This window comes from Macrobrachium nipponense, chromosome 3 (genome assembly GCF_015104395.2).
Source record: "Macrobrachium nipponense isolate FS-2020 chromosome 3, ASM1510439v2, whole genome shotgun sequence".
In the NCBI taxonomy this organism is placed as follows: domain Eukaryota; kingdom Metazoa; phylum Arthropoda; class Malacostraca; order Decapoda; family Palaemonidae; genus Macrobrachium; species Macrobrachium nipponense.
Genome location: NC_087202.1, coordinates 33,518,623 through 33,535,717, shown reverse-complemented (window position 1 = coordinate 33,535,717; position 17,095 = coordinate 33,518,623). Strand labels below are relative to the sequence as shown.

General features: G+C 45.1%; 1 protein-coding gene across 1 annotated transcript in view; it reads right to left on the bottom strand.

The window, feature by feature from the left end:
• The window catches only part of LOC135221697 (protein argonaute-3-like), a 699,537-nt gene extending 694,895 nt beyond the window's left edge, over positions 1-4,642 (bottom strand). Inside the window, exons 1-2 of the mRNA XM_064259435.1 lie at positions 4,599-4,642; positions 2,440-2,569 (exon numbers count right to left, since the gene is read on the bottom strand). Coding sequence (XP_064115505.1) covers positions 2,440-2,569; positions 4,599-4,627 — 159 coding nt within the window. The 5' untranslated portion in view covers positions 4,628-4,642. The remainder of the gene's footprint in view (positions 1-2,439; positions 2,570-4,598) is intronic.
• Positions 4,643-17,095: the final 12,453 nt, after the last annotated feature.

Sequence of the window (17,095 nt, the reverse complement as noted above, 5' to 3'; positions counted from 1 at the left end):
TTAACCTTTCCCTGTTACCTCTTTCAGAAAGCCAAAGGTTAGCTTCCTTCATTGCCTAAAAAAATTAGATAAGCAACTTAGAAGAATCTACTTGATTATCCCTAAAAAATGAGGACACTGGCAATATTGGAACTACTGGCGAGACGGAGTCGGAGAAATTCACTAGAAAATAGCAAAGAGGCGACTTGTAAGTCGTAGGAGGACTTTCCTTATCTCTGTCTTCTTCCTCTTCTTCTGCCAAAAAAACAGGGGACAAGGCTGTTTGCGGCTGGATAGAAGGAGCAGTATGCTTCGTGAAGCCTTGACGAGAACAAATCTAAAGAATTCATTACAAAGTAGTAAAGGGGTGAATTGTAGGATGTCGAAGAAGACTCCTTATCCTCTTCTTCTTTGGCCGATGAAAATGGAGACAAGTTAGCTTATGGTTGAACAGGAGTTACAAAAGACTTCCTAAAAACCAAAAATACTGTCCTACTTATTTTGAATGGTGGCAGTCGAAGGATCTGAGACAGTCATAATTTGACACTGTCAGTAAAACAGAAAATGTAAGCATTGTCCATGGCTGAGAAAAACTTCCTACTGATCCAGCTACGCCGGGCGCTCGAACAATTGTGGAAGTTTGGGCGCCGATGGACGCTCAGGCACTTATGGATGCTCGGGCGCTTATAGTCGGGCGCCAATGGATGCTCGGGCGCTTATGGTCGGGCGCCAATGGATGCTTGGGCGCTAATGGATCCTCAGGCGCCAATGGACACTTGGGAGCCAACGGATGCTCGGGCGCTAATGGACGTTCGGGAGCCATTGAACATTTTGGTGCCCGCAGTGGCAATTGAACCAATGAGCACTATTGAAGAGGAGGTAAAACATGCACCAGTAGGCACTACTATGACAATAAGCGCTCAACCGCTTGTTGAAGCTGAGGCGCCAATGGGTGCTCTTCCACTCTTGCCCCAATGGGAGTTCTTGAATTACTTTAGATACAGAAGGCAGGACAGAGACCCTTCCTGCTCAAGAAAGATGCACAGTCACCAAGAGACTCTCAATTGCCATACACTTTTTAAGAGCTAGACTCTAACACAGAGGAACCATCTGGAATAGGGAGCACAGGAGGATAAAGGTCTGGCGCCAACAGACAATCAGAGCTTTCCCTGCATGCAGCCTTATCCGATGGATGCCCAATGGACAACTTCCTCGAATCTTAGAAGAGGGTATCCTTTCACTACACTAACCCTCTAAACCATTGTCATTGTGTGAAAAGCATTCTGGATCGTCCCAGAACCTGCAAGAAGAACGTTGGTCCTCTTGTAACACTGGTCTTCTTAGGAGGCACAGAAGGTGACATATTACAAGTCCTCCTTTACAGTGGACAAGGCTCGGGAATGACTCCTCAAGAGCTCAAACCACTTGCGGAAAGACGAAACACTTCCTTATAGATGCCTTTTCAATGGCACTATGTCACGAACTGGGATTTAACAACAGGACAACCTGAGGGGCGACTGTCCGTGGGCAAATCCCACTGACCTCCCTTGGGGCTACCAGTATGCCTCCTCCCAGGTGCTGGGGAGTTTGACAGGGACCTTTGCTTAGGAAAATCAGGGTACGAACAGCACCTCCTCCACTGCACAACTTCACTATCACAGGGTTAACATTGCTAACCCCAACACCACTGGCAATGGTATGGGAAGGAAGCAAGGGAGACAAGCGAAGGAGCATGTGGTACAAATTAAATTTTTACAATAAAAATTACATTTTCATAAAATAATAATGCTTCAATAATGCCTACCCATCAACTACACAGCTATAAGTGGAACATACAAAAATAAAAGAGGATCAACCTCAAAAAAAGAGAAACCAAATAGTATACAATCTGTCCTTCCTTGGACAGCATCTAACCCATCGTTTCCTCTTCAAAAGTGCTAAGTGATTGAGGGGTTTGTATATAATCATAGCACAACCGCACAAAAATATTTATAAAAAAAAGACAGCAAATGGCATATGGGCAGAGAAGCATAGTGATGTCTTCACACAATGGTGGCTGAAAGTACAGTGGATTGCAGACATTAGTGGGCAGGCTTCACCCCTACTGTCGGTAGTTAACGACCTTGTCTGAAAGTTAAATGGCCATTCCAGCTCGCATCAGCAAGCTAAATATCAATGTAAAAACCTGCTTTAATTTGTGTAGGAAGAAACAAATATTTGTATATTCTGTATGGTTACAAAAGAAAGCAAAGAAACAACCAAAAGCTGAACGGATCAAGTGCAGCCATTACAATGTCTGATAGCCTAGGAAATAATAATTTACAGTGACCCAGGAAATATGAAATCTATATCAAATAGGTGAAGGAACTGGATTAGTGAAGGTCTACCTGTATTAACACATATCTCCAAGAATATACACAATGAAAAATACAAAGAAACAGTCCATATCTACATGTTTACCTTATAAACAGTGCCATCTTTTAACTGTGGAATGACTCCAACACTTACAGCTGACTTCATGCCATCATAGCCTATTTTATATTTATTGAAGAACTCATGATTCTTGTTCTTGAATGCTTCAAATATTTCCCTGCAAAGAACATAACTTTTTACTCAAGAATTCAAATCCAGGTACTACAAGAAATTTTAAAATATCACATAGTATACGTACCTGGTATACTTTTCTAAAATCACATTGACAATTTCAGGCTACTGTAATTTGCATTCATCCTAGATTTTCTATGTCAATATGCTAACTTTAATTAGTTCATTCAGTCATTGAAGATTAGTAACAAGATAGTTAGTAGTACTAGTAAGAAGGTGGATGTACCACCTACTCACTTGACTATTGGCACCCACTTTTCCTTTCAGCAAAAGGTGCAAATTAGGGATTTGTTATAATTATTATCATGATAAAAGACTTCAGATCTGTACACCTAAGAACATTGCAATTTATCATGAATATGTGATCCACTCCTATATGGATAAAAACCTTCACCTTTTACATGGAAACAATTCTTGGGTGAGAGGTACAGTCCATAGAACATGACTACTCAGACATCAAAGGTCATATATATGGAGAAGGTATCCAATGGGGTAAATAGCCATGCAGCCTGATAAATATTAAACCTGCTTGATGACCTTAAGAGTCTGCAACAAAATAGTACTTTGAAAGATCTCTCTCTTGTGGTCAACAGTACTAATAAACAGTCTCCTTCACAAAGGCCTAAACTGTGGAAGCCTGTGCAAGTAGTACCATGAAACTCCACAGAGTCACAAGGGAAAGGGACTGATAAGTTTTCCAAATCTCACATCAGAGACGGAGGGGTCCCAAGTGCTGCACAATCTAAGAAAGTCTGTGAAGCTTGCCTGCTCTCTTTACTAATGTTAAAACTAACAGGAAAACATCCTATAGCGTGGTACTTGTCAGACACCTCCCACTAGGGATCATATGTCACTTGGGTGAAACTATGGAGCATGCAAGTTGCATCCAACTCTGGAGGGCAGGCAAGACTGTTAGAAGCTACTCAAGAGCAAGAAGACTTTTAATCATCCTTCAGCAGGTGCACTAGGAAGAGCTAAATATTAGCCCTATACTGCAGATATTGAGAAGAGCTTTCCTGAGTGGAGGCAAACTAAGAAGTTTGCATCAGGCCCTGACTAGCAGATGGCATGTCTGATGAGGACTTACTGAATGTACCTGATATTCCATATCTAGCCCTGAAAAGAAAGTCTTTCTCTTGCAGGAGCTGCTGGATAGTCTCCTGCTGTGAAGTTCTAGTAACTCCACCGTCTGGTGGTATCTCCAGCATAGGCCATAAAGTATCTCTCTTGGTAGCCCAACAAGGTCTAGCAGATAGGAATTTCACTTGGCTTGGGCAAATGAAGACCACCAAGGTCATTTTGAGACTGGATGTGACCAAAACATGGTTGAATACTTGATAAATCAGGCTGGAAAAGGGAATGGCAAACATCAGTCTCAGAGGTGTTGAACTCTCCACTCATTCATCTTCTTTACGAACTATCAAACAGAGAGAGAGAGAGAGAGAGACCATACCCCTTTACTTGCTGAATTATGCATTTACAGTTATGTAGTTGCACTACTGAGTGACAGAGAAGCTGATCCATAAATGCTTGCAACATTAGAAGTACCACATCTAAATCTACAATGCTGATGAGCTTGTAAGTTGCCTCACCTCCACACCTCACACAAATGAGCCATTCATATGTTATCCACACTCCTTTGAAAAGACCTAGGGCAACAGGAGGCACTGTTTTCTAACTATCATCTAAGATGATCCTCTTTCTCTTGGCTTTAAGGCATTTGGAGTGTCAGAGGATCTGAAGCACGTAATCAGTGCCAATTCAGACATTGCTGAGGTATTTGCTTTTGATAATGACCTGACAAAACTGAGTTGATTGTTACTATTGTGACAAAATTCTGATAGATGGGTTTCTGGAAAAAAATCCTCTTTGATAAAAGTTCAACAAAGAAATGTCACATTTCCATCCTGAACAAAGTCTGAAAGCAAACCAATTAAGACCAGTCTCCAGCTGCTCATAGACTTCTCCACCAGACAAAACCAAATACAGATACCAGGAAAGCAATTGACTCTAACCTCCAGTACCTCTTCTCCACACTCTTCATACCTCTTTGGACATGGCAAGATATATCTGGACAATGACCTCAGAAAGGCTGGAAATTGGACTGGTTGAAGGGCATCAGTCCTTCCAAGGTTGTAAATGACTGCCTGAAAGAGACAAGACTATCAATGCCTCACCCACACTATTAATGCCACATCACTCAATGGAGTTAATTCCATTATATACCATGGACTTTGGTATTTAACACAGATTAAAATGTCACCAGTCACTACAACTCTACTGGGCCCAAAACTACATTAGGAAACCTTACATATACTGCAGTACTCACTCTCTCTCTCTCTCTCTCTCTCTCTCTCTCTCTCTCTACTGTTGTACAGTATTTCTATTGACATTTCTAAAAACATTATTCAGTGAGAGAGAGAGAGAGAGAGAGAGAGAGAGAGAGAGAGATGGAGGAAGAAGGAGAGATGAGAGAGAGAGAGGACGACGAGAGAGAGAGAGAGAGAGAGAGAGAGAGAGAGAGAGAATATTCCATAAGAAGCAACGAGATGTGATTTTGTAGAGATCTGAATGAATTTTTCCTGTAAGAAATAACTGAAAATGGATTAATCCATTCTTAAACACCAGTTATTACCCTAACCTTGCCTTTTTATACAAAACATTACCCATAAATACACATAAATTACAATTAAATAAGTTCAGTGTTAAATAACATATTATTTAAGAGTCGAGGAAAAGATGCATATTCGTTATGATTGTATTTTATGAGGGTCTCATAGTGCTTAGGCTAAGAAAGCAATAACTAGACAACAGGGCTATAAACCCTATGGAGGGTAAACCCCAGTTAAGAACATATTAGACAAGCTTCATAAAACTGAAACGCCAGTAACCGATCCCAACGGTAACGGTGCTGCATGTTGTGGCGGAATCAAAGCTAAGTAATAAAAGCAAGCAAAGTCCCCACAGTTACATTAATCGTACAAGCTGACAAAATTTCCCACAGCCACACTTTCCTCTTTACGTTACTTTTTACCCTCAGGACAATTGGTTCCACAACATACCAAACACATAAAACACAAACACGTACTCACCTCAGGCTCCAGATACTCAGGGCTAGGCTGTGCTGTCCGCTGGATATAGGGCTAGTTAAGACACAACCACTGCCAATAATCACAACACAAAACAACCAACCAAGAACCACAACCCAACAACAACTTAACAACACGACAAACCACTGAGCAGATGAACACCAACAGCTCGAAACAACACGACAACCACACAACTCAACCCACCACAACAACCCGCCAACACCAACACTCCCCCAACCACCACTCAGACACCAGAATGCACAACCAACCTCTTTAACTTCACCACAACCAGACAGACACACGCACAACAACTTTACAACACCAAAATCAACCAAATAACACAACCTCAACTGACCATCAATGGATAAGACTCCTGCCCAAACCGACTCTATGACTTCAATGAATTCCTTACTTCTTAAGACTCCCATAACACACTCCTGCCACTGATATACACAACAGAGCGCCACAAAAGACAAACACTTATAACCCCCATTCAACCACTCCCATTTATTCCTCCACCAATCTCTCTTTCTCCCTCTCTCACGCAACCCTTGGAGACGTTGTCAAATATAAACTACCATCATTACTCCTACATATTACCTGCCACATTTCATTTGACAACATCTCCCTACACTCGCAACATCCACACTAAATCACCTTTCGCAACACCCAAGGATGCTCGATGCAGGCTCCCTGGATCTTGTTTGAGGACCATCATACATTCTTTCAGTTACATCGCCATTCACTCCTTCCAAACCACTTTCATTCAAACTCCCATTATCTCTCTCACTACCATACCCCCAAATCCCATTCACTACTTCATCAATATCTTATAGATCTGGTCCCAACATCTCCCCTATTTCTGCTACCAAACCATTCAGTTCATCCATACTTCTGTCAAACTCTTGCAAAGACTTATACATCCTATCAACTACCTCCTTACTACTCAGTTTCCTTCCCACTGAAGTCTCATTTATCCCTGCTAACTCAAACCCACATACACTACAAGTATCATTCATTCCCTCAAAGTCAACCATTTGCACCTTACCACCAACCCCCTTACTATGCCGTTCACGCTTTTCCCTTCCACTTCCTTTCTCTACACTCTTCTGCTTTCTTCCATACTCAACCAACACCAACTGTCGATCTCCCAAACCCACTTGTTCACTGACATTCGGCTCATACTTATTCACCCTCAACCATTCACTCAACACATTCTCCCAAACATACTGTGGTACTTCCCTCCACTTACGGAGCTGGTTACGGTGTGCCCTAACCTCATCCATTCCCCCACCCACTCACAATTTCCCCAAAACATAACTCAACTCACTCGGTCCCACTTCCAAAATCTCAAAAGGCCCTTCAAATTTCTCCCTTACTTTATTCACATTCATTCTTCCCATCTCAACCACCTCTTTCAACACCTTATCCCCAATCTTAAAACTCTCAAACCTTTCACTCGCTTTCTTCCACAAATCCTGATCACTTTCTGACAGACCCAACCACGGCCTGACAATCATTTCAAAATTCAAAATTCAACACATATTTACAAGGAGACATACCTATACTCTTCTGCAGTGTGGCGTTATATACCCACACTGCATGTCCTACATATATATCCCAATCATTGTCGCCTTTACTCATCATTCGCAAAATCTGCCATCGTTCTAACAGTCCTTTCAGCCAAACCATTACCACTGGGCATATACGGTGTAGAATACACATGCACAATACCCCATTCCTTCAACATTTCTTCAAATTCCCATCCCACAAATTCAGGTCCATTATCACTCAACATTTTTGCTGGCTTACACACACACACACACATGAGCAACATCACTTGACCCACCATTCGCACAACAGTTTCACTCCTCTTGTCTTTGATGGAAACCACATAGCAAATTTACTCATGTGATCCACCATATCATCCCCACTGTGTCCTCTCACAGTCCTAAGCAAAGAAAGACAATCAATCACAAGCATTTCAAACGGCTCTTTCATCTGCAATCGCAACAAAGGTGAACTTGCATGCACACTCTGATACTTTCCCCTCTGACAGTCTTCACATGTGACAGCCACATTCATACAAATCTTATTCAACCCAGGGGGATACAATCTCTCTCTCATGCATTCCCACAACTTATTTTTCCCCATATGCCCAAACTGATCATGCACCAACAGTTGACTCAACAGAAAACACCGGCACATACACTTCCCTGTCATACACCCCTTCCTGATGTAAAAAGAACACTATGTTTTTACACAATACAAACCATTTAGCAACCCTCTTATATACATCCAACTCACATGGCCAGTCTTCCACACACACTCCTCCCAAAACACATTATCGCAACATACTTATCTCCAGGCACTTATCTTGTATTTCCTCAATCTCTTCCTCACTCAATAGATCATTCTCACTCCTAGCAATATCAATCATACCCACAAAGTTTGCTACAAATACATTACTATCTTGAATCCTAGCTACTTTTCTGCCCCCCTTTCTAAGAATTCCGTTTCCTATATCTACGTCTATATCATGGTTCCTCAAAAAATCTATCCCTATCAAAAAGCAAGATGGCATATCATTTTCTCCTATAACTATAAAGTTATGTATTACACTTCAAGATCTTCTAACCTAACCTTTAACCGTACCTCTTCCCATACTAAAACACTTTCTTGTCCTAACCCATGTATTCTTACACTTGTACACTGCCTTTTCACTTCTCAATCACATCTCTCAAGTTCACTCACCACTGACTCACTCACTAAGGAAACTTGTGCCCGTGTCAACCAAACCACAGTACTCACTATCATTTATTCTGACAAAAGTCACCATTTTCCCTTGAGTCCCATGCATACACACAATCACTACCACATCCACCTGGTTATCCACATCACAATCATCCTCAGTTATTTCCCCATTTCCACAATTCTGCCTCAAATCCCCTTCACAGTCCCTTTTTGTAACCAACCAATTACAAACATGTTCCCCACACTGAATCATCAAAACCCAATGTTCATTACCTGTACTCACCCTTCCTCGATACTCAACCGGTATGTCCCATCCAAAATACAAAAACACTTTTATTCCAAACAACTCAGCTACTGCTGACAACAATTTATGCAATATTTCCCCTTCCCCACCTTGTTCCTCCGCATATGCCACTTTCTTCTGCACATCACTCATCAACTTCACTCACAACTCATTCACACACGGGTACCTCTTCAACCAGACCCTTACCTTCCAAGTCTTTCAACGCTGAAAACAAACATTCACACACTGTCATCCCCTTCAAACCTCTCTTTTACAACTAATCCCTCAGGTACCATATTCGGATCCCAGTCACTTTTCATAACACCACTGTCCTTACCATGCATCCTAGACATTGTATCAGCAATCACATTTTTACTCCCCGGCACATATTCTAAACTAAAATCAAACTCACTCAAATCCTCAATCGTCCTCATGATCCTAGCATTCACACTTTCCTTTTTTATCATATACACTAACGGCCGATGGTCTGTCTTTATGGCAAATTTTACCCCATACAAAAACACTTTCAAACCAAACTTTATTGCCGCAAGCTCCTTCTCAACCACCGAATAATTCAGCTCTGCTTTGTTAAAAGCTCTACTCACATACGCAATCACTCTCAATTGTCCCTCCCCATTCACCTCTTGCATCTTCTACACCAAGCATCCTCCCATACTAAATGTACTCGCATCCTCACTATAGTCTGGAAAAGCCAAGGTGACATCTCTAGCAGCCTCCTCTTTCAATCTCTCAAATGTTCCCACCATTCGCTCATCCCACCTCAGCTTAGTATTCTTACACTTGTACAATTTTTCTTCCTGGTCCATTCAATCAACGGCTTCCCTATACCTGAGCAATCCCTAACAAACTTCCTCCCGAACTCAATCAAACCCAAAAAACCCTTTAACTCCCCCAGGGCCCAGAAATATGGAAACTCCTTTACTTTTTCCACAAACTTTTCACTCTTCCTTACACCACTCGCACTCACCTTATGAACAAGAAATTGTTCCCCAGCCAACCATGTACACTTCTCCAGCTTCACTTTCACTCCAACCTCTTCCAACCGTTAACACCTTCTCAAGCATGTCCATATTCTCCTCAACAGTCTCACTTGCAATCAAAACATCATCTATAAACACAGTCACCTTCCTTCTATCAAAACCAGCCAAAACTACATTCATCACCCTCTGGAAGGCAGCTAATCCAAAACTTAACCTCTTGAATTGATAGTGATAGCTACCACTCGAAAAAGCCGTAACATGCCTGCTCCCTTCCTCAAGAGGCATCTGGTAATAGCCCCTTACCAAATCTAATTTCGTGAACACACTTATCCCATGCATCTTATACACATAATCAGACACACCACATTCATCAGGAATCGCTCCTTCACAGTTACTTCATTCACCCTCCTGTAATCCACACTCATCCTCAAACTCCCATCTGGCTTACGTACTGGGACTATGGGACTATTCCAAGCAATCTTGCTCCTCTGGATCAATCCTACTCTCTCAAGTTCCTCACACTGTTCCTCTCTCGGGTAATAGGCACAGAAAAAGGATTTTGACAAAGGAAAAATCTATTTCTGGGCAGTGACCTGTGTTGCCCGGTGAAATGTTCCTATAGCACTCATTTCTAAGGTATAAATATTGCTAAATATACAAAAGAAAAAGCTATATGGTTATGCCAGAGTTTCCTGGCTCGCTCACCCTTAATTAAGGGTGTCGGTATGGAAACTGGGGCGTGTGAAACCACTATCAGAGGTCCCCTGCCATTTAGTCTCTTCCTTTCTCAATATCCCCCGTTCTACAGAGGAGCCGTTCCAGGCCATCTACTGGCCGCCACTGCTACTACTAGCGTCTTGCCTGGCATTCCTGTGAATAGCACCCAAGCTCGGGCCAGTTAGGGTGAGGAAGATAGAGGGGTGGGTTTCACTGGGCGACACAGGTCACTGCCCAGAAATAGATTTTTCCTTTGTCAAAACCCCTTTTCTGGGCCTAACCTGTGTCGTCCCGTGAAATAGTAACAGAGAATTGGCCCCACCAGATTGGAAATCTAGTGTAAACAAGTTACAGTTCCAATAATATCCTTAAATCTACTGTCCTTACCCTAATTAAACATAAGATTATACAATCAATCTGGTAGGAAAAGATTCATCCAACACCCAAATACAGGATTTCTGGGCTCAGCTCGTGTCGGCCTATGAAAGTATCCTTAATATCATTCTTTCTAGGTAAAATTAGCCTAAAATTACCAGAGAAAAACAAAATTAAGAAAATGTCAGTAACACTGACTCGCTCACTCTTAAAAAGAAGTGTCGGTATGATATAGGGGCGAGTGTGGAACACTACCACGAGCCAAACACCAATTAGAACTTCCCTACCAGAATCCCCCCAAGAGAGAGCTGATACCAACGGGCGATGCAGCTTCTACTACTACTACTAGAGGACGCCACGGACAGCAGCGCCCCTAGCGGTCATCCTTAAATTTTAGCGCCAGCGACAAGTCGCCATTTTCTTGTGCTTGTGATTTTCTTGTGCTTGTGCTTTTCTTGCGATTTATCCGCATCTGCATCATGGAACGCTCTGCAATCGCCACGGCTAAGTTAAGTAACTCATAAGTAACATTTTACTGTATTTTTATCTTCCGGGTACCAGTATTTTCCTTTTTATAGGTCATATACGGTTCCCCGGTTGTCTCGTGGCGGCCATGCCGCCTCGTAAGAATTCCCGGTCCTCCATACTGGGACTTCTTATGCTTATGGGCTTACTTTTTTCACATTCATTGTTTACATCGAGTTTTAGCTAGTACAGCCCTCCTACCATTCTCTTAGCTTGGTATTTAGGGCTATCATTTTATTTTCGGCCCAGCATCCCGGCTCTTGCTCTACATCGGCTATCGCTGGCTCCGAGTAGGCTTCTGTTTCTCGGAACAGTCTGCCTCCTCCTGGGCTTCTTTCTCTTTTACTAAAAGTGTCCTCTTCCCCTTTTTCGATTGTTTTGATTATTTAGGGTGTTAGGCTAGCCTAGGTGCTTGTTCCACATGTTGGTACAGCTTGGTTCACGTGTGGCCCTACCACGGTTGTGTTGCTCGCGGGCCTAGGCCACTTGCGGTCACGTGTCCTATAGCACCTTACCCTGCCCCTTCCCTCCCTCTCTGATGTAGGGAGGAGCTGGGGGACCCCTTGGTTGTTATAACAACCTCATCGCCTTCTCTCACACTCTCGGAGGTGACCGGGGGGTTCCGCCAGCAGGGGGTATAGGGCGACCACTATGAGGTACCGGGTCTCCATGCGGGTAGTTGGTGAGGCGGGGAGGAGTAGGCCATCCCTCCCCCCTTTTCTCGCTCCCGCCGTGTTTCGCCGGGACCTCCCTCCCCCCCCTCCCCATTGCTCAGCCACCTCCCTTACGGTACGAATGGAGCCTTCCGTCGCTGCCGGGGCCCCTTTGGTTATAGGTTTTTGGCTCCGCTAGCGGGCAGGGTGGGCGCTATGGACGGTCGATTGCTTGCCTACTATATCCTTATATCTCTCCCACCGCTACCGGAAGGGAGCTTACCCTTACTACGCACTCTTCTAGTAGACGGGTGAGAGAAGTTGTTTTAATTTTGTTATTTTAAGGATATATACCCTATTATAAGATATTTTACAATGAATTGTGTGTTATTATATTTATTTTTATCAACCATCCCCGCCATTGTCCGTCGTGGTTTCCATTACCACCACTCCTAGTTGGTTGATTCTTGTGCCTCCGCCATTGGCGGAGCCATAGCCTATCTTCCAACCTGGGTTACCACACGTATTTTAGCGGGGCTCTGGTTTTATCTAACTTTATCGCTCCGGCACCAGCGGAGCATATGTTAGGCTGTAAGTGTACTCTGTACTCATGTACTTTTTCACTTACAGGCTACCAACTGCCAGGTTCTGGCCTGTAATGCGACGCTCTATGACCCCTGTGGACATGACGAGTGCAGGTCCCACGCCCCGTGTGCCACGACGTACAATGAGTCGATCGTCTGGCACCCCGAAGCCTGCGCTATATGCTACGACCTGGTCGCTCAGCTGGGAGATGGGGTATGTCCATTATAAGCTTACTTATGATTTTACTAACAACTTCTAGTTCGTAAGTTTGTTAACCCTGTCCACAATTGGTACTAATCCCGCCTTTCTTTCGGCTAGCGTGTGAGGGGAAGTCGCCCTCGCCACCCTGAAAAGCGTGGGTGGGCGGCTTTGGGAAAAACGCCGCCAAGGGCCAGCCCTACATATTAGATAGGAAGCTGGCCATCCAGATCTTCCCCGCGGGCAAGGCGACGGGCTACGTCGACCCCTTGTCCGCCGCCCCAGTGATAGCCTCCATCCAGCAAGAACTCCAGCATTCGTTTGGGGTCGTAGCCTCCCAGGAGTCAGTTCCGGACGTCGCTGCCCTGGACCTGAACCTCGAGCTGATGGCAAGGTAGTTAGCGAGGATTTGTTGGTTGAGGTTAGGTTTGTCGGGCGCCCAAGGTCTTTTCCTTGGGGTCGCTCCTGGATCTTTCCTGTCCCTTCTTCTTCTTCCACGCCTCTTTCCAAGGCTTTGCGGATCCGAGATCCCTAGCCGCCCTCCTCTCTCTCGTACCTCCTAAGGAGAAGGGAAAGAGAGAACCGAAGACCTTGTCCAAGTCGACTTCTAGGAAGTCGTCTTCGTCTTCTTCGGCCAGGAAGTCGTCGACTTCATACGCCGATGCGGTGAAGGCTAAGCCGAGCTCTTCCCAGTCGAAGAGCTCCAGAAGCAAGGCTTCGAAGGAGAAGGCTCGCGCTACCACCGAGTCGCTGCCTTCTCCCGCCTCCGCTGCCCCCTCTCCGGCTATGCCGGCAGGGGTGGCAAGCACCAGCACCTGCGTTCCCTCTTCTGTCTCACCAGGGATGATGGAACAGGTAGGAGTGCTGGTAGGTTCCCAAATTCGTCATGGGGTAACACGTTTGAGCAGATGTTCGCGCAATTATCGAACAGTCTGTCTCAAACTGGTCAGTCTATCCAGGACCTCTCTAATAGGATGAGAGAGAATGAGGACCGAGTAGCTGGGCTATCTCAGGCTCCTCCCCCAGTCTCCCCTGCATCTAGCACGGGGATTCTCCAACTTCCGCCTATACGACTCCTTGCCAGCTTTCTCTATGGATAATCCATGGAGAGTAGCGCGGCCTACGCTCCTTTTTAAGGACGGGATGAATTTCGATCCCGGAGTTTTGGTACTCGAAGGATTGAGGACTTCGAGTTCTACCCTCCGGGTCTGACGCAGCCTTTCATCGGGTATGCTAGGCTGACGCCAACGGCTCTTACGAGAGAGGACAAGATCTCGAAGGAGTCAGTTCTCTACAGTAGAGATCACGCCCAGCGAGAATGGGTTTCACTGCCTTGAGGACTGGGAGTGTACTAACACTAGACTCCAGGCCTACAAGAGTCCCTTCACTATTTTCGCGACGGAAGAGGAGGTCTCTCTTCCGTTCGCCACGAATTGGTGGAGAAAAAGGCTCTTCAGGCAGTCCTCAAGGATGAACCCATTCCACAGTTGAGGGGAGTCGGAGTCTACTTCTCCACTCTTCCCCGCCTTCGGAGAGTTATGGGAAAACCTGCCAGCTACATTCACGCTGGGTAAACTCAAGCCGGACTGCGCCATGGACGCAGTTCGGTGAGAAATTACCTAGGCTGCCGGATTCCCTAATCCAGGCAGAGTTCGATGCGCGAACTAGGTTTGGCAGGTCCCTCAACTCTCTTATCGTTCGGAAATGGCTGCCCTTTCCTACGCTAACGAACTCTGTTCAAGATTTTGGCGAATCACAGTTTCAGACGGTTCTGTCAGACGCTTTTGACTTCTTCCAAGCCAGGAGGAACTGCCGGAAGCATGTCCTTCAAGAGTGCACTATCAGGCATGAGCCTAATAGACTCTTGGCTGCGAGCATGGGGTGGGGAGGCGGATCTCTTCCCAGAGTCCGCAGTGAACGAAGTCCACCACGAAGCTGCTAGACTCAACCAGAGCCTTAGAGCTAGGTGGGGTATTTCCTCTAAGAGGAAACAGGAATCCGTTCCCACTGCTGGCAAGAAACCGAAGAAGGCTGGTAAGAGGTTCCAGCCTTATAAAAAACTTCAGCATCAGCAGCAGTTTGTGCAGGCAGTCCCAGTTACCCAACAGGGACAACCTGCCACATCTAAAAACAAACCCAGCCTTTCCTCCTGGTGCCCCAGCAATCTCAACCTTCTACTTCCTACGCTATCTCGCCGGCCTTTAAAACCCTGCTATATGAGGCTCAAGGCTACTCTCAACGAGGGGTAGGGCGAGAGGTTACTTTCGTCATCGTGGCGCAGGAAGGGGGCACAGGAGTAAGCAGTTCAGAGGAGGGCGTGGTGGCCAACCCGCCCATCAGCATGAGGCTCCCCAGGTAGGAGGGAGGCTGTTCCTCTTCCGCCACAGGTGGGGTTCAGCAATTGGGCACAGAGCATAGTGTCCAAAGGACTAGGCTGGAGTTGGATCAAGGATCCCCTCCAATCAAATCATTTCATCAGGTACCGTCAAAAGGAATTGATAGATACGCGGAAGAACTCCTTCAGAAAGGTTAGCTATTGCGAGAGTCAAACATCTAAAGTTTCAAGGGCGCGTTATTCAGCGTGCCAAAGAAAGGCTCAACAAAAAGAAGGGGTAATCTAGACTTGTCAAAGCTAAAGCTCTTTCATTCGCATGCGACAAGTTCAAGATGCTTACCCTCTCGCAAGTAAGGACCTTACTCCGCGTGGAGCCGTCACATGCTCCATCGATCTTACAGACGCATACTATCATATCCCTAATAGCCAGGCACTTCCGCCCATTCCTAGGATTCAGGCTAGGAAATCAGACATTCTCATTCAAAGTGATGCCCTTCGTCTGAATGTAGCCCCCAGGGTATTCACAAAGATAGCAGAAGTGGTTGTACAACAATTGAGAGCTCAGGGAATCATGGTAGCGGCATACCTCGACGATTGGTTGATCTGGGCACCAACAGTCGAGGAATGTCTCAAAGCTACCAAAAAGGTAGTTCACTTTCTGGAACATCTGGGGTTCCAGATAAACAAAACGAAATCCAGACTGACTCCGGAATCTCGTTTTCAGTGGCTAGGAATCCAATGGGATCTGTCTTCCCACAATCTATCAATTCCAGTGGCCAACGTAAGGAAATAGCAAAATCTGTCAGGCAATTTCTCAAATGCAAACAAACGTCAAGAAGAAACCAGGAGAGAATCCTAGGGGTCTCTTCAGTTTGCTTCGGTAACAGATATCCTTCTGAAAGCAAGGCTGAAAGATATAAATCGAATTTGGCGGTCAAGAGCAAACTCCAAATATCGAGACAAGTTGTCAGTAATTCCACAGATCCTCCGCAACCAACTATGGCCTTGGTCAAAAGTAAAGAACTTAGCCAAGAAAGTACCCCTTCAATATCCCCTCCCAGTGTTAACCATTCACACGGATGCATCCCTGTCCGGGTGGGGGGGATACTCTCAGTTCAAACAGGTTCAGGGGACTTGGTCAGTTCAATTTCGCCAGCTCCACATAAACGTGTTGGAAGCAATGGCAGTATTTCTTACTCTGAAGAGACTGCTTCCCCCGAAGAAGTCTCATCTAAGGCTAGTTTTGGACAGTGCAGTGGTAGTTCATTGCATCAACAGAGGAGGGTCCAAATCCAAGCATGTGAACCATGTCATGATAGCCATCTTTGCATTAGCAAACAAACACAATTGGCATCTGTCTGCCACTCACCTGGCAGGAGTAAGAAATGTGATAGCAGACGCCCTGTCCCGGTCAGTTTTCCTCTGGAATCAGAGTGGTCTCTGGACGTCGGTCATTCAGTGGGTAAGCCGGAGAGTCCCAGGTCTCCAAGTGGATCTCTTCGCCTCACAAGCGAACCACAAGCTCCCTTGCTATGTGGCCCCCAACCTGGACCCTCTGGCTTATGCCACGGACGCCCTGTCGTTAGATTGGAATCAGTGGAGGAGGATTTATGTCTTTCCTCCAGTGAATCTTCTCTTGAAAGTCCTAGACAAACTAAGGTCTTTCAAAGGGATAGTAGCTCTGATTGCACCGGACTGGCCCAAGAGCAACTGGTATCCTCTTCTTTTGGAATTGGGTCTCCGACCTCAACGGATCCCCAATCCCAAACTGTCACAATCAGTACAAATGAGGACTGTGTTCGCTTCCTTCCTCAAAGAACTCTTCCAGACCCTAACTTTATAGGACTTCATGAAGTTTGCGGCTAATAAAGATGCTGACATTGATCCACAGAATATTCTCTTCCTAGAATCAGATAAGAGAGAGTCAACCATTAGACAATATGACTCAGCTGTTAAAAAATTAGCATCTTTCTTGAGAGAATCGAACACTACAACCA